The following is a 22104-nucleotide window of genomic DNA, read 5'->3' as shown; positions in this document are numbered from 1 at the left end:
AAAAAAATTTTTTTGGGGGGGGGGGGGGGGGTAAGCAGCTACAGTAAGCCCGTAAAAAAGAGGGCATTTGAATGGAAAAAGGCAGTCTTTAAAAAATATTGGGGGGGGGGATAAATACACCCCTTACCCCCACGCTGGCTACGCCTATAAAGGGGAATGTATCAAAGTGGAAAGCATAACCAATAAAACGCACTTGTTTTGAATGATAGTGAATCTTTGTGGGATAAAAATTGTAGAAGAATAAACCTTTCAATACAGGTGAATTTTTTGAATGATAAACAGACGATAGAGCAACACAAGGCTCACATTTTTCTTTGCCTGAATCAATGAAATACACTTTGAAAACTTTGATGCTGTTAAAATGCCCCATGAACAGAGATCTAGATACACAAATTGTCTTGGTGAGAGAAATCTAAATTGAAAACCCATTAATTAAATACTAGTCTATAAATATAATTAGCAAACGTTAATCATTCAAGTGATGTTAGGGACATTATTATACTGGCACACACATTTTATTTTGGTGATTTGGAGCAAATCATCATTCTCATGGACATCAGTTTCACTCCGCACTGTAGTACTAGTAGTTATGACGTCCCTCACGATTGATCAGCAGCACCAACAGAGCGCCTATGAGGACCGCAGGAACGATGTTCTGGATTGGGTCCGACAAGGCCAGGATGGTGTACACGGCTCCGCCCATGATGCCCACCAAGACGAAAGAACTGTAGCGGTGCCAGTTGTAGTTCCCGAAGGCCAGGAGCACGCCGAAGGTTATCTCCAAGACGCCGACCACCGTTCGGTACAAATCTGCCGATGGCTTGTAACCCGTGAAAGACTGCAACGGGAACACCCTGACGAACCTGTTAAATTCTGACACCTGTGGGAAAAAAAAGCAGATCAAAAAGGTGTTGATGTATGTACACCTGATTTTTGTTTCATACATCCGATTGTATGAAAGCAATCTGGGATGGCAAAGGGGGCATTCTTTGCCTTTTAGCTGAAATAGGCCGTGTCCGGTAACGATCTAAACATGTCTACTACAAAATACTCTATCCAATCTAATATAAAATACAAACTAACATTTTTTTAAAAGTTAGAATCCAAATAAATAGTAAAATACATCATGCAATTAATGCAATTAATGCAATAACACGCCTGGAAGGGCGCCCTCTATACTTGTATGCGTGGTGGTCCGATACTGCATATTGGCAAACACGAAGGACCAATGGTCAATCTATTTCATAAAAAAAAACACATTAAAATCGCAGTCCAAACAGCTGGAAAACCACTCACCTGGGTGCTATAGGCAGGCTCAACAGGAACAACTTTGGTGACACCGGCAGCAAGGAACACCATGCCCAAAGCAATGGACAAATAGTAGTAGTTGCTCGCCATCGTTGCAAATTATTTTAATCTGACAAGGGTAGAGGGCGCTTCAGCGCGTGCATATATATATGGAGGGTGTGGTGAGGGCGCGCCATACATACAGTGCACATTATTTTTTTAGTAGATTTTATTGGGGGGGGGGGCTGACGGGGGATACATGTATATATTTTTAAATATAATTTTGCCGATTACATTTTCTTAAAAACTTTCTCAGAATTGAAAGCTTTTTCTTGTTTTCCCCTGGTTGCGGTTAATGTGGAGTAATCCCTTTCAGATAGTTATTTGGAGATTGGGGTGGAACATTTTGTACTTTTTTTCAAGAATCCAATCGGTTATTTGGCCCTGAGAAATAACTATGTAAACCATTACTTTTGTGTAATACTTTGTTCTCCTTAATTGCAATAATGGAATGTTTCAGGTGAAGCAAAAACTATTTCCCTGGGTTAAAAATACAGGTTCATCCACAAGAGACCAAATGCGCAGAATGTATTCAGGGCCGGGGAAATCAATTACTGAATCAGCTAGCGAGGCACACCAGCGAAAAAGGCGCGCTTTTCGTTGGCCGTTGCAGACAGTCACGCCCCCACAACCATATATGGTGAATTACCTCAATGAAATTTGCATATTAATGGCGACGCATTCCTTAATATATTACGCACGCACAAATTTTACTACAAGACCTGACGACGATTTTTCCGGCTGTCCACGTTGCAGTTTCACGTGAAATTAATCGTTAAAAATGATGAAGAATCGTTTCGGAAAGGGGAGGCATCGAAGTAAGTATATCCTAGATGATATTCGTGTAGAATTTAGGATCGGTTAGAGTGTGTCTTTGGAAAAACGGACGTTTTAATCCAATGTTTTGATTGTGTTTTGGTGTGAAGTTGGTGCTCAGTCGAGTCTGTATCATGCACGTAGAGTACGTGCGGCACAACAACCGGCTTACCATGTACACGTAACCGGAACCGGCGTTTTTCTCACGTGGCAAAATATTCAATGGCAGGCCGGCACGGGTGATGATGTTCACCAGATGTGACGCAGCGTCTTTTCAATTTCATCATCAGACATCAGTGCCCAAAGTGTGGTTTACAGTGCGATCATTTTGTGACTTTTTGATCATAAAATAAGAAATTGAATGATCATTAAAAATAAAATAGACTTTCTCTATCAAAATGATGATAGGGGGCCTATGCTTTATTTTTTTTCTAATTCTGAAGTTCGTGTTTTATTTTGTGCACGTGTTTATTCCCATCCATGTTGTCGAACACGATCATGAAGAAGGAAGTGAATTTGTTATAAAACACAGTCATGATGACTACACATTTTCATTGTTAGACCATGGAGGTTAGACTCATCGGTGTCACTGTATTTACCATGTAGGCTACCCGTAAATTGTTATGCTCAACTTATTCGTCTTTCCTGGAACTATGTTTTTTAAAGTGTAACTAGAAAGTAAAACAAATCGTTGATCATAGAACTTCAAGTAAAATTTACATTTCAATCTGGTGTCAACTCGATCAGGCCTGTAACAACAAATTATTTTATTTTCTGAGTAAAAAAAATCAGATTCCATACCAAATCTATTTCAATTGTTGTCATGAATTACTGTACTGTTTGGGCCAAACATATCCATTAAACATTTTTCATGGATTTGTTTTTTTTGGGGGGGGGGGGCGTGAGAGAAATTATTTTTAGAATTGTTGGCATATCCATGATTAATAATTTTATTTCAAAAAAGAGAAGATATATTCAAAGTGTAGTGGGATAAAATTAGTTCATACAATTATTTGATGTGTAGTGGAGAGGCCACAAATACAATCATCTCTTTCTGCAATAACTATTTCTTTTTAACCATGACTATAAACTAAAATTTGGACCCAAACTTGTTTACGGTAATGTATTTTCCATTTACCTTATTATTTTATCACTGTCTGTCATCATCATTGTATCCTTTTGTTTATGTCTTCAACACTCAAGATTATGAGACAAGATTATGCCTTTATGGCAAAAAATATATACAAAGTTCTCCCAATTTTTTTAATACATTTTAAAATTTAAGTATTTTAACCTCAGACCTTTATTTATTTTAATTTCTGGTAAAAAAAAGGGTTGTCTAATTATGCTCAAGGATTTGATTGCGATATTTTATTTTTTTTGTCATGAACATTATGCATATGGGAGCAGCCAGTAGTACAAAGAAAACCGCAGGAAATAGAAAATTTCCAAATGGCACTTTGGCAAAACCACATGATTATGCGAGAATTTCACTGAAAACTAACGGGCCATAACCATACATCCATTCACTGCTCACACTATCAGCCAGTGCTGCTTATAAATGACCTCCACACTGACCACAACATTAACATTATCACAGAGAGTATAAAAGAGACGGCATTATAGCTTAATCACCATTGTGGCTGGAAAGACGCTGCTGTAAGTTAGTAGTGCTGTTGTCTGCTTAATCTGCGACTGAAAGGGAGATGACATTTACTCGGAAAATGTTCCCTTTTAATCATCATTTAAAGGAATAAAATATTATGGCACTGTGCCACTCAGAAAAAAAATTAAGAAAATAGTTTTCTCATTTAAAATGTAGTGAAGAAAAACTACTAAATTTAAATTTTGCAGTTACATCCACCTTTCCTTAGCATAACTTAAAGCATGTGTTTCCCTTAACCCTAAAAATTAACTCTCAAGTTTGTCACTCAATTACATGTAGGTTAACTTAAATTGTAACTTTTAAAATGAAATAAAATAGTATTCAAATTAAGGCAAGATAACCATATGCGAAGTTCACTAATTTTCCTCTGTATTGACTAACAAGCCCCCAGATAGCAATTTCATTTCATCAAAGTCAATTTGAGCAGTGAGAAAATACAAGCATTTTCTTAGAAAACACTTAGAATTTTTCAGTCCAATCTCATAGGGTTTGTACACAGGGTGTTGAGTGAACTTCGTATACATAGGAAATCTTTCCCAAATTAAGGTTGCATTGAATGTATGCAAAAATGTCTTGCATTTCAACTTAATGTAACAAGGTTAATCGCAAATTTAATAACGAGCCCTTCCAATTTTATAATGTGACCGGCAAACCAGAAGACTCTTAATTTTCTCACTGTTCAATTGGCAAATTGGTATTGACCAGATAATTTTGATGGGAGATTTAATTTTTTAATTTAAATCAAACTCGTCTATGAAAGTGGTAGTGTAGACATGTTGTGTACATGTACTATGTACATACATGTACATGTACTGAGGAGGTTTTTAAATTTGGCAAGAGTCCAAGATGCACCTGCTTAAACTGTATGTGATTCATTATTAAATTATAAAGCTGTCTGGCTGGCAGTGAGCCAGTAGTCATTGCGTTGGTCCTTGCTCGGTGTGTAATCCCACTTACATGTGAGTGCTACCGTATACACTGCTGGATGTATTCCTGTTATCCAGGGATCTTGTAATGGGTTCCAACTCTTGATTTTATTCAAGCTTTATCGTGGTTTTATAACAATGACCACTGACCTGCTATCAACTCGGTAGAGCAATCAGTGTTTAATTTGATCAAACACAATTTACTACATGTACATTGTACATCAAGTGTTGAACCAAACATTCCTTGTTTTAGTCTTTAGAGCAGCAGGATTTGTAAGTAGCTCAAGATGACTATAAGTCATCATAACAAGTTCAGTACTTCATGTCTGAAGAACAGAAGTATGCTCATTTGACCGAGAATTTGGCAAATGGGTCTGAAACCTACAAACAAGTAATCACTTTCTTTCTTCCAAGGAGTGACAATTAACTAGGGACCAGACATAAATTGAGAGTGAAATTCATTCATAGATCAAGTTTCCACTGGATCGGTTGATTTTTTTCAGGGTATTTCTTAAGTTAGAGTGGTTTTCACACAAAATTAACAGTGTATTTTGTCTATGATCGAATTGTCTTGACATGCATTGAGGATTCTTCACACAAATTACAGTGTACGTACAGTTGGCACAAGTTTGTGAGTCAATGCTGATGATGTAGGAATTTTCAGTATCAAGCTGGCCGGGATTATGTTGAGACCTGGCTTCTAAGTCAGGAAAAGTTCACATGGCATTGGTACCGGTACCCATTTAATTCACTTGTTTTTGAAGAACAGTTTGTCAAATCTTAGCTCTAAGAAAAATATGAATGACTCAACTGGCCCACATTCTGTGACCTTGTGACCATAAGTGACCCTGAAGGATGCTGTGTTCTTAATACCCTGTCCAGACATGGGGAAATAACTCATTACAACATAAGCCCAGCTCCCCTGCCTTGCTGGCACTGGTACCATTTGCTGATTACGTACTATTACTCAGAGTCTCCAAGATTTCACCACAGACAGACAGATTTCTGATGAGTTCCATCAGAACATGTACAGTCACTTGCCAATCGGCCGCTCAACCATCTTTGGGCAACAGAGAGAAGTGAAAGGTTAATCAGGAGAGCTGAGAAGAACCTCTGACAACAAACATTCTGCAAAACAATTTTGGCCTTCAAGAAGGAGGAATGGATGTGTAAGATTCTTGACGTTCGTCTCATGCCACATCTGCATAGTTGACTCATTCCAAAATTCTTCTTTGGAAAACGCTTCTGAAGATTGTCTCTGGATAAGCAAGGTTCAACATCTTTACTTATTAAGGCGGTTGATTTACTAGGAGCAATGAGTGATGATGATTACTCGTCGAGTGACGCACTTCTAACGGCAGGTAAAACTGGAAAAGTTTGTAGATCACTACGCATTTAGACCCGTTCATTAAGATAAGCTAAAATGGACTTTGGAATGTTACAAATTTAAGAAGAGTGAGTTGTAGGCCCTATAGGCTACACTAATCTAGTTGCTGAGTAGGTTTTTGTTGAGAAACAACATAGAAGTAGAAGTAAAGGTTTAAGTACAAATAGAAGATTTGTGGAGAAGAACAAATTTATCCCAAATTTTCTAATTGGAAAATTCTCATTTTGTTCATCTAAGAAGGCAAGGGATGGGGCCTTTTAATGGGGGCTTTGTGACACCCTTCATTTCTAAACTCAAAAGCTGGACGTATGGCTGATAGTGATACCGTACCAAAATAGGCCTGTCTTATTACTTGACCACGTGTATACTCTGAATTCAACCAGCATCCATCATAACCCTTCAGCTTCTTTGTTCACCTCCTTATCAAGCCTGCCCTACAGATCTCCCTCCATTTCTTGCGGTCAGCCCTGGACTATAACGCTCTTTGTTTCCCTTTTGAAACAAATCAATATTGGGTTTTATTTCTTGGGTGTGCAGCTGCGGTGCAAGATGTGTGGGGCTGTGCGGCTTCTTAAAGGGAAAATACATCATTTGCAAACATCAAAAAATAAAACTACCAAATTATTTTGAAATACCTTGCTGGACTGTTAGTGAATGACAGTGTAAAGCATCCTGTAAAATCATGGCACCTGGTATACTGTCATTTTCAAGAAAAGTGGTATTTTTGTATCAATTTCCAACGCTGATCGGCCGATCAGCGTTGGAAAAAAACTGGCTTTTTTTCAAATACTGGCCCCAATTGACCATCGCACTTGTTTGCAATCGATTACAAACCTATGAACGGGTACGAGCCAGCTAGACTGGTTCCCTGACCTTACAATTCCCCAATGTATGTAAACTGCTCTGTTTCTTCTTATATGGAGTCAGGGAACCAGACTACAGGAAAATGATTGTTTTTCTTGGTTTTTGTAGCATTTTCGAACCCAAAACCTCAAAAAGTCAGTGTAACTATATTTGCTATATATTTTCAACCCCCCAATTCCATCCATTTCTGAAAATTACAGCAAAAGCAAATGATGTATATTCCCTTTAACCACAGGAAGTGGCCATTATACTGTGCAATCAGTCAAACTTTTAACCAGATAAAGATTTCAGTAGTACTATAGCTTTTTGACGGTGTGGGTTTTTGATAATTATGGAGAAATGTTTACTTTGCCATATCTTGCATTTTATGAATCATTTCTGTTAGAGGATTCAAGACTGGTAGCTAGGGTTAAAATACTGTTTGAATTAACAATATATTGTATTGTACATGTTGAAGAATGTTAGCCAAACCGTGCCTGAAGTTATTTTACTTTACAATTGCAATCCCGTAGGCAAGAAACTGAAAAATGTCATGTGCGCAAAAAGTGTTTGAATTCACGTGGGGGATTATCTGGCTCTTGTGGCAATTCAATGGGATCAGACAGCATGTGGACTGGTGTGCCCGCAACTCTAAAGAGGAGGGTGACCACAAGTATTCCACACATGGCAAGAATGTGCCACTAAAATGAACACTGGGTGGGCGGGCGGGCGGGCGGGCGGGCGGGCGGGCGGGCATGGGAAAAAGAAAGTGACTTCTGAAGCGCTGAAGGTCACTGTGGTACAACTTTCGGCTGCTTGATCCCGCAGATCAAATAAGTGGTGTCTCTGGAGCACCATGTGTCCTTTCTCCATGGGGGCACAAAGTGGAATTAACATCTAGCAAGGAACAGATTGTGGAAGACATAAATCCACAGGTCTGTCTGGCTCTTACTAGAGAGCTTGATCATCTTTGACTTCAGATACATGTATGTTTGCTACGGGTTTTCCGATGTTCCACAATACCTATTTTCCCGATACCAGTGTTCCCCGAAATCCTTAGGGTAAGGGTTAGGGTTAGGGAACATCTATTGGGGAACATAGGTACCCGTTTGCCACAATGATTGCGAAGCACAAGTGTAGTAATAAAGATGTGTCAATTAAATTGGTCCCTGCAGGTGTTGCAATATATGAGAACAGTATAACCAACCTTGCTCTATGGTAGAACTAACTGAATATCAGAACGGTGACTGCTCTATGTTCCGACACCCCTATGTTCCGACAACCTAGATTGTGTAACTCCCGGTTAGGGTTAGGGTTAGGAATAATAGGAATATGTGCAGTCGGAACATAGGGATGTCGGAACATAGAGGTGTAACCATCAGAACAGAAAAACAGTGAATGCTTTAATATAAAAAATCTTCATTCAAAATTGTTTGATCAGTGTTGGTCGTTAAGTGTAAATACTGTATTTCATTTTGTAAATGGGAGATAGGCCTACATTTGTACAGTATTGTGGTACTTGTACTTCCTCATTTTTTTCCACTTGTAAACGTATGTGAACCATTACAATACATTTCCTATAAATGGGAAGTGATTATGCATCATTTCTGTACCAGATGATGTACAGGTACCGGGGAACTTATCTTTCCAAATAACCCAACCCAACTTCCACATTGACCAACCCTGGATCAACCCTAAATCCAGGACATGATATGAACAAACGTGAACACAATATTAATTTGAGTGTGTAAATCTCATACAAGGTTTACTGTAATTTCCTGTTTGACAAATTCAGCAACATGTACCGGTACATAGTTACAGTTGCTTGTTTTGAAACAAGGGTGCGTATGTAATTGTTGTTTTTTATGTGAGTAATCGACTTTTGCTAAAATTTGCTTTTTATAAAAGCTGACATCATAATGAAATCGTACTTCTTAACTTGCTATTTAAACTGGGCTGTTTAAAAAGGGTATACATGTATGAAAAGGACTTCAACCTGCTGAATTTGGCTGCACAAAAAAAGTTGACTGTCCTTCGCATACATTGTATAAGAAGTCACTGTAGCGCAGCAACGTTGTTGAATCGAAAGTATTTTTGGCTCAGACAGCTTTTGTAAAAAGTACATACGTAAGAATGCTGAGGAATTTCTTTCATCGCAGATTGGAAGTACAATGGATAGGTAACTTGTACAGTCTGTCACTGACTGAAATCTTAATGTAGGTGTACTAAGTTTCCCAGGCATCGAAAAGGAAAAGTTTTGTTGACTTTACGCTTCAACTGACTTTCTCTATGAAATCTACATGACCACACGTACAACAGAAATATTTTAAAAATGCAACTTTCTTTCATTGATTGTGTAGTGATGTGTGACGTAAGCTTTTTTCCAAGTCTTTTTTTAGGTTAGGATCAAAATGTGAGGCCCTCTTATGTGTACTCTTTTGTAACAAGAAGTCATTTTTAACATATTGTTATTTGTGTCGTTTCATTTGTACGTACAAGTCTGTATTACCCTGTACAGTGGAACTCTGCTATAACAAAATTGTTTGTAACGGCAATCTTTCGATAAAGCGATTTTAAGCTGCTGGTGTTCCGGTACTCACTATTCAATAAATAGCGCCCTTTTCCTTCAGAACTTCACCCTGCACACCCTGGTGTTGAACTATTTAATTACACAGTTTTGAGCTTACTACCAAAGTACCAATGGGTGACTTTCCCCTTCTATTCCTTTGGAAAATAATAGTTACTTGTCACTCTTGTGTTGACATTTTTCAACAACAATGTTCAGTACGTTTTGTACACAAAAATCGGGAGCCAAGCACGGTGTTCGGTATAGCTGAATGTTCGGTATAGAGTGGTGCTCGGTTTAATAGCGACGTTCCATTATACTACTCCTTTACCTATATCAAAAGTGTTTATTTACATTTATATTTTTCAAACAAAAATTTCTTGTTTCACTTCAGATAAAACTGAATTACAAAGGATAAGCCGTTGTCATTTTCAGAGAGTTGAGTTTTCTTTTCTGAAGCCAGAAATGGAAAAGTGCCAATGTTGCCAGAAATGACATCCATATTCCAAGCAGACTTCATACTGTAATGTCTCCTAGCCATCTGCAAGTAAACAGTGCTAGACAGACCATAGTGCCGAACGCTTTATAAATTGGTTGTCTTTTGTCCCATCTTTATCCTCAGAGTTCCAAGATGACTGGGAGAGATCCAAGGAGCCGGTCTTGGAAGGCATCACCTTCTACGCCAAATACCTGGGTATGTGCCTGGTCAGTATGTCCAATGATGAAACCCATACAGCTGAGGCCGTCAAAAGAATCATACACAATGTAAGTAAACTTATTTATTTATTAAAATTATGTCTTCATATGACTTCATTGTTGTGCGTCTACAGCGTATCTTCTGCATCCTGCTTGCTCTTGTCTGTTGAAATTTGAGTTGTCAACCCTAACCCACTTAAATGGTGTTTTGAAGATATCCTCGTCATACCAGTAATAAAATAAGTTTTAAAATTGATGAATTTGACTTTAACATAGCAATTGTCATAAGAAAGTGAAAAGCTGAGTCATCTTTTCACTTTATATTTTAACAAACAACAAAAATTATCTGTATTCAGTATGATGAATAATTGAAATGTAATCTCAAAGAATTATGAATTTATCCTGGTACCACCACTTTGTCGCGATCATCTTTGATATTTCTGTGAAAAAAAACCCTCAACGTCATTCCCCTTTCGCGACTGTTCAAGGCCAGTCACCCGCCCTACTGAAGCACTTCATTAAAAAACATTTTGCTAACTCATTCACAGAGAAAACAATGTACTCATCAGCGCAGCAAAACCCCAAATGTAAATCTTACATGAATTTAGTTACCAGTTGGTTCAACTGTTCGTGAATCTAACGACTAAAAGAAAAGGTCTTCGGGCTCTAAGATTCATTTGAACTTGGTAAGGTTTAATAAGGTTTTTGCTTTTCTTTTTTTTCTTCAGGCGAAATACCAAAGCAAACTGTTGTTCAAAAAGGTTTCCCTGACGGTAACTCCGAAGGCTATCATACAGACAAACCTTGAAAGGCTCGAGGATGTACAAGAGATTTCAATACACAGGTAATTGTTTCACTGCCCTTCCTTTCTCACCCATCTGTATCACATCTAGAAATGGAGTGACATTTTGTAAGGATGTGACGTTTACATGTTTAAAGGTATAGTCCACCAGTTGTAATTTGTGCATTTTGTTCGTTTGAAGCAACAAAAGTGCTCAAGATCTAAAGAAGGGTGCTGAACAACTAACCTGATGAAGTTTCAGCTCAGCTTTAGCTGTATATTTCGAGAAAAACAACATTCTAGGATCGCGATTCAAATCAAAAGTTGCTGAATCATGTTTTGAATTGGGCCTGAATTCAGCGTCCGACACACTGAGTCGATTGCAGCTACGCTTCGCCAAATAACAAAACGAAATACTAATTTGAATTTCCTACGGCACCGTTGGAAAGGCCTTCTTTTGTTGATTTCTTCAAAATGACAGCTTGCCAGAAAGAATAATTTCACAGGGAGTTTAGTCCCCTTACCATCTTTCAACCAAGTATGTTTTTCAACAATAATTATGCCAGTTACTTTTTGGATAGCTGCAAATGGTGGACTCTGGCTTTAAACGGAAAAACACTCTTAATCCGTTTACGAATATTCAAAAACGAAACCCGAATTAAAAAAAAGGGATCTACGTTCACGGAGTCTTCTTGTGAGAAAACGATGTTTTCAAACCTAGTTATTTTACAAAAGCTTAATACTTGATTACATTTGAAGCACATGAAGTTAAGTTTTTACCTTATCAATGGCTGCCCGTTATTATGACAGTCATTGTTGATTTATCATGTCCATCACGCCTATCTTCAGACATAACGGGCAGGTGTCAGCCTTTATGAAATGGCTTAAAATTACAAACGTTAACAAAATTAAACGCAAAATCAGTTCCTTAAAATTTTACCTGCCTCACTACTTTTTTGGTCAAAGCACCTCAATTACATAAAATTAAAACAATACCCTTAAAATACACTGTCTTTTTTTATCACAGTCTCGAGTGGGTACATTTGTAGAGTAAAATCAGAGTATTGTGCAACAGCTGTAAATGAGGTACAATATAACAAAATGACAGAATGAAAATCAAATAATCAGCCGGAAAACCACCATTTTCCCAACGTTTAAACTCTTTTCTACTCACCAGGATAAGTTAAAGTCAACATTTTATTCACAAATATGCAAAGCAGCTTGCATTATGTTTTCAAAAGTCTACTAGCAATTTAATATCAGTTGAAGTTGAATCAGCCATAACAAATTACAATCACTCCCACCCACTCCTACGAATAAATTAATTGGTCGTAGGAGGAAGTACGTAAAGGTCTTTTGTACTTTTGTATATTTTGTTTTTAAAAGGAACATCTGGCTAAGCTATTAAAGGGATTGTATCGCTTGTATCAGGCATATGATGACGAGGAATAACAAGCCCACACCTTTGAAATGATGGACAATTCTGACCATATATTTGCTCAGTACTTTAAATAGGCTGCTGGAGAAAAAGTCATCATCTTGAGAATTCCAGACTCAACGTACAAATGTACATGTATTTCCTTTGTTTACATGTTCCTCATGTACACGTTTGGCTTAGATAGATAACAATCCAATTAATTTTCTAACCTGCTTCAAAGGAATTTAATGTGTAATATTTTAAATATTTTTCCAAAGGAATAATATTCCAAGATTGTTGAATGAAATACAGAGTAATGGTTACATGTTACTCTTTGTATTCCATTCGTCAATTAATGTCTCATTTTGTTAGGATTATAAAATAGTCAGGGCTATTTATGCATTTTAAGACAGGTGTTTTTTTTTCAAGTTTTCATTTTGCTGTTCAGTGCTCACCTGTCCATGTTCTGCTGTCCCAGAAATAACTACCCGTTCCAGACAGACCGACAGACAGACAGACATAGGCCCTACATGGTGTTTGCACATATGTACACATGTACAGCATACGCGACACAGCGAGTACACATCACCCCATGCTTGACCGCCGGTTGAACCTAGTGAAAAAACACTGTGTGTACACAGGCTTGCACGTTCCCCGTTTATATGAATGACATCAAACCGCCAATCATTATGCGGGGCCCTGCCAAAGGGCACTGCGTCACTGTCAGCAGCATATTGCTTTATAGTATGCAATATGAAACGTATGCATGAAAGGAGCCCTGGGGGGCATGTATTGCTCGGGGCATGTATTGCTCAAGGCTTCTACCCAGTGGCTCAAGGATAAAGCATATTCATGAGCTCAACCGTTAATTTCAGGGCATTAAAACACACTCAATGAAGCTTGTGATCATGTCTCCTTCAAAGCAAAGTGACTAAAATGGCCTGTCCATTTTTTTTACCTAGGGGCATTTTCTCAGTTCCCATAATAATAATTTTTTACAATAACACAAATTTTACGCACGTATATTTGAAAAGATCAGCCTTTGTGATAATGAGGATGAATTTACAATGCATTCTAAATAAATATGCACGTGGTGACGTGCAGACATAAACACTTCCTTCCACTATTCCAGCAACCTCGCTTCTTGTGTACGTGCATAAGAAAAAAAAAAGCTTCGCACATTTATAACCCTAACCGAGTTCGAGAGTACAGTGTGCATTTATGTACATGTGCATGTACATGCACATGTACTTATACATGTACATGTGTACTGGTAAGCCAAGGGTATTTATATGCCACTGCATCAAATTGCACTCCCAGTCAAAACATGACCTGCTTTTGTGAGTTCACCTTAGACTTGCTCTAGTACACTGAGTGTCTGATCCACAGGCGTGTACCTTTAAGTGTCATGCATGGCGTGGTTGCAAAAATGACACTTAACATGATCATACAGAACAAATAAATATTGGTCTCCCTGAAGCCCTGAGACTGTTTATGATAAAAACAATTCTTTATTACATAACATACCTTCATTCAAGCTAGAAGCATGCGATCGTCTTTCACAAAATTAAATCCTTAAAAGGTACTTGTAGTTTTCCTTAAAAAAGGGATTTTTGTTCTTCTAAGCTAGAAACACTGCTCCGGACTTGCACCTGTAGAACAAGTTGATTCCTGAATCCGGCTTGCTGGAAAATCACTCGTTTCAGTGTAATTTCTCCGAGCAAATAGGAAATAAAAAGTACACACAACATACTACATTCAGAATCAGATTAAATTGCCTATAAAGAGCTGTTACGTAATAGACAGAATCATATAAATTGTATAGGCCTATATCAGATAGCCAAGTAGGTGCCATTTGGGTTGATATCGACTCATCATTTACATTTATTTGTACAAGAAGAGTGAAGAGTCTTTTCATTATGATGAAAAAGAGATTACATTTAAAAAACAAAAATAAAAGGGTTTTATACTGAACCATTCCCAACTTTTATACAACATGTTTTGAGATCTCTTACTTTAAGTACATGCAGGTTTATAGTGTATCGTGGTGTTGGTAATTGTCTTTGTATTTAGAGTTTTTACATTTCAAATTTACCTTTTAATTTTTATCCTCAATTACTTATTATGTTTATTAATTTACAACTTTTTCCCCTGTATTTTCTTTATTTGCATTTTAATAGAGCTTTGTATTATTTGAATTAATTTATTATTTTTCAGTGCTTTTAAGAATTTGAAGAATCGTAAAGCGCATTTGAACATGGAATCTGCACTTTAGAAATGAATATTATTATTATTTTATGATGGCCTTAGACATGCTGTTTGAAGTAATATAACTATTATGAGTTACTTATACAACACACTGTACATTTGTGTAATGTGTTAATTTCCTTTCCGAATTATCCATACTTTTATGGCCGGGCCACGTTGTATAGTCCACCTACACTTTACATAAATCTCCAATCCTACACCCACTCTCAGCGATATATACTGGTAGCCATCCAAAGTTAAACTTGTAACCAGCACCATATGGCGACGCAGTTTCTAAACCACACTATTAAACTCCCACGTGTTCTTGTCCCTCCCCTGCAGAATATCCTACTGCGCAGCTGACAAAACAAGCGATAATAAAGTCTTCGCCTACATCGCCAATAACAGCATCACTGAAGCATTGGAATGCCACGCCTACCTCTGCTCCAAGAGGAAAATTGTAAGTTACCAAAAATTAAGAAGGTTCAAGATTTTCATTTATTCTTGCAGGAAATCAGAATTCCAATAATTTCGAGAAAATAATTCCAGAATATATTGAGCCATCTCTGGTTCTTCTTTAAACCACTTCTCTGCATTTTGGAACTCCTTACCTGAATCTTGTTTTCCACCTACTTATTATCTATCCCTGTTCAAAAGAAAATTGAATAATTAACAATTGTTGACTGCTGTGATGTGGGACATGACATTTTGAACACCCAAGGGGTGCTATGCGCCCCAAAGGTGTTCAAAACATCATTTCCCATATCACAGCTGTCAACAATTGTTTTGTTATACCTCTGTCTTGGATTCTTTAGATTTTGATGTAAAAATCATGAAAACAAAAGCAGTAAACACAACAATCATGAGAATTGAACGTCAACTCACATGCATGTTGCGTTATAGTTCTCTGCTCCCACTCATATGTGAAAACATGGTGAAAATAGCATGGGTACCAATGATACAAGCGTTTCACACCGGTATGTACAAAGTCATAGCGCACTCCCTGTGGGATATCACGTACGTGATATCCCACAGGGAGTGCGCCATGTCTCTTAATGAACTTAACACTTGATGGTTCTAGGCCAATGAAAATACAGTATTCAAGACAGAGGTATAACGAATGTAGATATCTTCTCTCTCTGTAACTTTTTCTCTCTATATACTTTCCTTTGTAGCCTGCATCTTGATCGGCCTTCTTGCCTTGTGATGGGCGATTCCCATTAAAAAAAACCCCAAATTCTCCCCCGAATTCCCCCAAATTCTCCTTTGTTGAAGAAACTGTTGGTTTTTGTTTCGGTTTGAATCATGTGTACTTTTATAGATTTAAAACCTACAAAGAGAAATTATTCAAATAAAACATGCATTGTGAGTGTTAATGATTAATATATGTTTCATTTCATTATTGCCTAGATTACAAATTGAAACAAGGAAATGAAAGATGTATATTTTCACAATTATTCACAGTTATTGTGGTTGGTACATGTACATATACGTTTCCAATATGTCTGACAGCTCATGTTTTTCCTGATGACACGCCAATTTTGTCGGTCAGCAGCCAGTTCATAATATATTATACCTCTGGTGATGGTGAAGGTTGCCTACCAAAATGTCAAGCCACCTATATTTTGGACGACCTTTGTCTTCATGAGCCTTCAATCAGTCGCTGCATAACAACTTTCTGCTGCATAACAAATTTCTCCACGCAAATTATTTTGACTTCTTCTTCACAATATGCAACCAAATTCTTATAACCAATTTGTTGAACTTGCAGGCAGAGGCGTTAACTCTCACCGTAGCTCAAGCTTTCAACATCGCTTTTGAATTGTGGGAACAAGACAAAGATGAGCAAGACAACGGATCAGACGACAGCAAGGATGCACCCCCAAGTATGATTTCTTAAAAAAAGAAATTGTAAAATTAATACAAATTTCACAAAAGTATGCTTTCTATGCCTTAATCATCTTGTCAGTGAAAGATTGGCATCTAGATGAGTTGATTTAAGCTGCATGTATTGACTCTTTTTTTTTAGATGTGTAAAAGATAAAAATTAGAGAAGAAATGAAGGGAAATTTAAATTTCTTGACCCCAGGTTGTTAAGGAGAAATATGAAAATTCAAGATATGGAAAGATTTTCCGACTAACAAAGTTATGTTCACATAAAGAACAAATCGTTTGTAAAAAGTTTTGTTGATAGATTCAAGACCAGTTCATGAAATAAATCAGTGAAGTTAATTTCTGATACTTGATTCGTCCACAGCATCACCACTTCAAAAATCTGCCCCTCAGAGTATACCGGGCGGTAAATCTACCTCCAGCAGCAATGGAAGAGACGAAGCTTGCTGGTCATCAGGCACATCGCCTGCACTACCACCCTCCCTGGATCCTCCACCTTCAAGTACAAGGAGGGGTGAGTCAGTCTTAATCTTCAACGTGTATAAATATGATGACCAATTATTCACAGAAATGAAATGGATTATCTCTTTAATTAAAGTTAGTGAAATACACAGAACCACCCAAAACTGACAATTAAAAAAAACAAGTTTTGAGGAAAAACTTAGTGCACTAAGTGTACTCACCTTATAATTTATAAGTGTACACACCTTTGAAAACCATTGCAAAAACTAAACAGCACCATATTTTATCTTGAAATTTAATCGCATACAAAATTTGTAAACAATGTTGCTCATTCCTTTAACAGTATTCCAATAAATTTCAGAGAGGAGAACTTCACACAAACAGAGGATTGGTTAATGTGATTGTTAACCCACAAACAGTTCGCTTTGAGGATTGGTTAACGTGATTGTTAACCCAAAAACAGTACCCTTTGAGGATTGGTTAACGTGATTGTTAACCCACAAACAGTACGCTTTGAGGATTGGTTAACGTGATGGTTAACCCACAAACAGTACGCTTTGAGGATTGGTTAACGTGATTGTTAACCCCCAAACAGTACGCTTTGAGGATTGGTTAAATGATTGTTAACCCATTAGCACCGGTACTACATTGTATTACATTGTATTTATTCACTGAAGAAACAATAAAACCATAGAATGCTCGGGCGATTTCGGGCAGTACAGTGAGTTATAGGCGGGGCGGTTTCGGGTGCTACAGTGACTAAGGGGTTAATGAATTAATAAATACAGTCGAGTCTCGTTATAACAAACTTGTTCGGACCTAGGCAAATTGTTTGTTATATCAGAATTTTGTATTAAGAGGAACATCAGTCCCATTCATTGTGCATATAAATGCACAGTCGGGACCAAGGCTTTGTGTTTGTTATAACCAAAATTTTGTACATGTATTAACAGAGTTTGCACTAACGAGAGTTGACTGTATCTATCCCCTCCAGTATTGACAGTGCAAGCTGAAATGGATCCGATATCAGCGTCAGCCCCCTGCACGGTCCCAGTTGTTCCCCCTCGACGACCCACGGGCAAGCCCCGTTTCTCCCCCTGTATGGTGAACGGTTATGGACAACATGACAGCGGCGTGGATTCCTCAGTGGATTCAAAGGACTCGGATGCCACCGCAAAGCTACTTGAGAATTGGGTAAGTGTAGAGCATGGGCATCGCGAGGGGGGGGGGCAAGGGGGGGCACTTGCCCCCCCCTGGAAAAGCCCCCCCCCCCCCCAAAAAAGGAAGAAAAAAAAGAAAAGAAAAAGAGGCGCGAAGACAAAGTGGTGTAAATTTAATGAGTTGGGGGGGGGGGGGCAAAATGTCCCTGCCTCCCTCTAAAACTGATAAATCGAGAATGTGTTGAGAAATACAAGCATTTTTTGGCAAAAAAAATTTTTGCCCCCCTCTAGAAAAAATCCTAGCGACGCCCATGGTGTAGAGTGATTAAAGAATTTCAACATTAGCATAGTAATCTTGGGCCTTGGTTCCAAAGCCACAAGATTCTTATTTGTAGTCTTGAGACTGAGCACAATTTCCAGTTTATTGCAAGTCTATGGCGGGTCTATGAAGAGCAGGGGGTTTAAGCCATCTAATCTTCCATCAATTTTCTATTGTTCATCTTCCCTTTTCCTTGTATGTACTGTAACTTCTCATTGGTTTTGTACGCATTTTCTAACCGAGGAGTCCTCGATTTGGTTCCTGTCCTCAACTCATTGATGATGTTGCACGTGTGTGTCCTCAATTTACACCATAAACAAATGCAAATACTTGTTTCCTAGTTGTGGGGACAACACGCGAGTCGTCCCATGGTACTATGGGGACCGAAGACGCTAGGGGACAGCAGAATTAAAGTTCCCATAACTCGGTCCTAATTTGCCTAACAATAAAAAACGTCCCCATAATGGGGTGATGGCCCGCCCACACGTAGAGTCTAGACACTGCTGTCTAGAATTTTGTTTTCTAGATCACTGTCGGTTGGAATATAATATCTCACTAAATAACAAACAACAGTCCACCAGAATAAACCTGATCATTTTATTGATTTTAACACCTTTTTTTTTACAGCATATCGGAGGTGATATTGACCTGGATGAAAGCTTTTCAAAGTAAGTTAATTCCTTTGTTTCAGACTGTTTGTCCAAGTTGATCCAAATATGTTTATTTTGATATATTCAAATTACCCACATATGTAATTTGCACCACAGGAAACACCCACACAAAAGCTAATGCCCCCTGAAAAGATAATGAGCCATATGTCTACTTTTGACGCTGAAAAAAATTCCACTTTATTTTGTGTAGGCATGAATATCATGTGGCTGTGTTAGAAATTCAATTTTCCACCGCCGAAATTGTCCCCAAAATTATGGACACCACAACATATCTACATTGATCACTTTAAAAATTATGTGTTAAAGGTCTGGCCTTTCAGTTCTGGGAAGATCATTTCCCGAGACTGAAAGATGCAGCGGACAGAAAAAAACAAACAGATGAAAGGTAAACAGCATAACGGAGGATACTAGAAAGCCCTGGCCTGTTGTATTAAAAAAGGGGCTTATCACTGTATATCACTCTAACATGAAAATCCAATTGGGTATTTTCTTGATTGGGTATTTTCTTAATTTTTTTTCTTCAGATTGGCAGAGAGTCGGTCCAATCCTCAGCTACTGGACATAAATGTTAGGAGGACGCAGTTTGATGCTGACATCATCGTTCATTTCCAGGGCAACAAGACGGAGCGCGATCAACTCCTTGAATCCAGGTCCAGTGATAACTTTCAATTAGATTACCCGTCACCTTGAAATTTGTTGCGAGAAAGCATACAAAAGAAATCAGTAAAATCACGCGGAGCTGTAGTCTAGTCCATCACAAGTCAAATCAAAATCAATCACAGGTCGAATCACAAGTCAAATCACAAGTCAATCACAAGCCAAATCACAAGTCAATCACAAGTCAAATCACAAGTCAAATCACAAGTCAATCACAAGTCAAATCACAAGTCAAATCACAAGTCAAATCACAAGTCAATCACAAGTCAATCAAAAGTCAATCAAAAGTCAAATCACAAGTCAATCACAAGTCAATCACAAGTCAAACACAAGTCAAATCACAAGTCAATCACAAGTCAATCACAAGTCAATCACAAGTCAAATCACAAGTCAAATCACAAGTCAAATCACAAGTCAAACACAAGTCAAACCACAAGTCAAATCACAAGTCAAATCACAAGTCAAACACAAGTCAATCACAAGTCAATCACAAGTCAATCACATGTCAATCACAAGTCAATCACAAGTCAAATCACAAGTTAAATCACAAGTCAGGTCACAAGTAACAGGGGATTAACAATAGACATTTTCGACATCCAGAAGAAATGTTACATATCCGTATAACTACAGCTGATACAGGTAAGCATACGTGGGGTCGTGTTTAAAATTTCAGTTTCGGCAACACCCATAGTGTAAACATCGTGCTGCTGAGGAAACCAAGTCACAATTTTATGTCACAAAGATGCTCAATGTTAACGATACGCCCTGAAAAAAATCCCTCTTTAGCAGCTTCAAAATTGCAATCTGACATATCTGGTACATCACAAGATTAAGAATGAAAGCTTGATATAATCCCTAAATTGGAAGAAATTTTGAGCGAAAATACGGAAATTCATAGGTACTGATCCTGTGTCAATCGCCTTCCACACGTAGTTCCCTTGTCACTTTTTCGTATCACGCATGAGAAAAACGAACATTATGATGAAGTCATTCTTATAATTGATAGGGATACATAATACAGGTGCAAATATTAAACTTGCTGAAACTGTCTGACAAAGGAATATTTTTGTCACACTTCATCTGAACTGCTTGTGACTTGACTTGTAACTAAACGACTTGCGATTGATGAGGACTTGTGAGGACTTGAGTACAACTCTACTATTAAGTTCAGATTCCGAACACTGTTAAATATGGATGTACAGCGTCTCAAGATGTTTCTTAAGAATCGTATATTGGCGTATAAACATTTGCAAACTGTATGTACACCAAAAGCTGTATCTGCATAATTTTGGAATGAAATTGAGTAATAACCCTTGTCAAGGAAAAAAAATGTGAAAATGTAAAATAAAAACAACAACTTTGCAAACTGATATTGCAAAATAAAAGCTATTTAAGGATTGCAAGTGTCTTTGCAAAATTGTTCAGTTTGCATTGAAGGTGAAGCGTTAATCCTGTAATATATAAATTCTTGAGATTATATTAATCTGAAGATTAGCATGCCAAGCATGTGTTTTCAGCTCAGCGTGTTTCAAAAACAAACAACATGAGAAAGAGCTGGAATTTCCCCCCTTTTATTTTAAGTCTTAAAAGTGACAAAGTATGTTTTTCCGAAAAACTATTTATTTGAGTCCAAATGTACAGTTTACATTTTTGGGATCGCATGAAGATGAAGAAGAGTCTTTGCTTTGATGGTACTTGTATTGTGCTACGCATAGAAGTCCATATACAGTATGTGTGATGCGATCAAGCTAAGTGAGTCATTTGTCAGAAATTTTTAGCTGGAGATACAGGCCAAAATAGGGCCACTTCATCACATCACTTCATCACATCTCTTGGTGTTGCAACTTCCATAATTTTTGAACTAAAGATGGTATCAGCATGCAGTTTTCACAGCAGTAATGCTGAGATTGTGCTCTTTTCAAATCTGTCATAAAAAAAAATTGACCAGGGCCGACAAACGACTCATGTAGCTTGATCGCATCATATCTGTTGTTTCCCCCCTCAACTTGACGTATCTTTGGCTATACCCTTTTCAAATCTTTCAAAATCTTCCTGAAGGTTTTGAAGGATTCAAACCCGGACCACAGTGGTTGAAGGCGAGGAAAGTACCACTTTGCCAACCTGACTCCCCATACACAAACCTGACTCCCTACATGCATATATATATGGGTGATTTCTTGTCTTGGGCAAATCTAGTGTTCTGTAATGTCCGTGACAGAGCTTTTAAGAGCTCAGTGAATAAACCTGAAA

General features: G+C 37.8%; 2 protein-coding genes across 3 annotated transcripts; one reads left to right on the top strand and one right to left on the bottom strand.

Moving 5' to 3' along the window:
- Positions 1 to 19: 19 nt before the first annotated feature.
- On the bottom strand, positions 20 to 1452 carry LOC119746173. The gene is made up of 2 exons (XM_038222982.1): positions 1297 to 1452; positions 20 to 880 (listed from the first exon to the last, which is right to left on the bottom strand). Exons 1-2 carry the CDS (start codon positions 1396 to 1398, stop codon positions 581 to 583), a joined length of 402 nt encoding a protein of 133 aa, XP_038078910.1. The 5' UTR covers positions 1399 to 1452; the 3' UTR covers positions 20 to 580.
- Positions 1453 to 2034: 582 nt separating this feature from the next.
- LOC119746117 (low density lipoprotein receptor adapter protein 1-B-like) lies at positions 2035 to 20051 on the top strand. 2 transcript variants are annotated; one of them, XM_038222913.1, is made up of 9 exons: positions 2035 to 2165; positions 10174 to 10316; positions 10976 to 11091; positions 15035 to 15152; positions 16464 to 16578; positions 16950 to 17099; positions 18042 to 18241; positions 19154 to 19194; positions 19722 to 20051. In XM_038222913.1, the coding sequence occupies exons 1-9, from the start codon at positions 2129 to 2131 to the stop codon at positions 19885 to 19887; spliced, it is 1086 nt and encodes a 361-aa protein (XP_038078841.1). In that variant the 5' UTR covers positions 2035 to 2128; the 3' UTR covers positions 19888 to 20051. The 2 variants fall into 2 exon arrangements, with proteins under 2 accessions (XP_038078841.1, XP_038078840.1); XM_038222912.1 differs by lacking the exon at positions 2035 to 2165 and adding an exon at positions 5377 to 6116.
- Positions 20052 to 22104: the final 2053 nt, after the last annotated feature.

Source organism: Patiria miniata, unplaced genomic scaffold (assembly GCF_015706575.1).
Source record: "Patiria miniata isolate m_02_andy unplaced genomic scaffold, ASM1570657v1 HiC_scaffold_7, whole genome shotgun sequence".
Lineage (NCBI taxonomy): Eukaryota > Metazoa > Echinodermata > Asteroidea > Valvatida > Asterinidae > Patiria > Patiria miniata.
Note: the sequence above shows the minus strand (reverse complement) of the source record. Positions and strands in the feature narration are given on the sequence as shown.

What these genes read in the sequence shown, in the direction of transcription:
- LOC119746173 (XM_038222982.1), bottom strand. Translation starts at nt 1,398, where the DNA reads ATGGCGAGCAACTACTACTATTTGTCCATTGCTTTGGGCATGGTGTTC. An exon ending in AGCCTGCCTATAGCACCCAG is followed by an intron (nt 881 to 1,296) that starts GTGAGTGGTTTT and finishes TTTTTCCCACAG; the next exon opens with GTGTCAGAATTTAACAGGTT.
- LOC119746117 (XM_038222912.1), top strand. Translation starts at nt 6,071, where the DNA reads ATGAGTGATGATGATTACTCGTCGAGTGACGCACTTCTAACGGCAG. An exon ending in CAAAGCTACTTGAGAATTGG is followed by an intron (nt 18,242 to 19,153) that starts GTAAGTGTAGAG and finishes TTTTTTTTACAG; the next exon opens with CATATCGGAGGTGATATTGA. An exon ending in CTGGATGAAAGCTTTTCAAA is followed by an intron (nt 19,195 to 19,721) that starts GTAAGTTAATTC and finishes TTTTTTCTTCAG; the next exon opens with ATTGGCAGAGAGTCGGTCCA.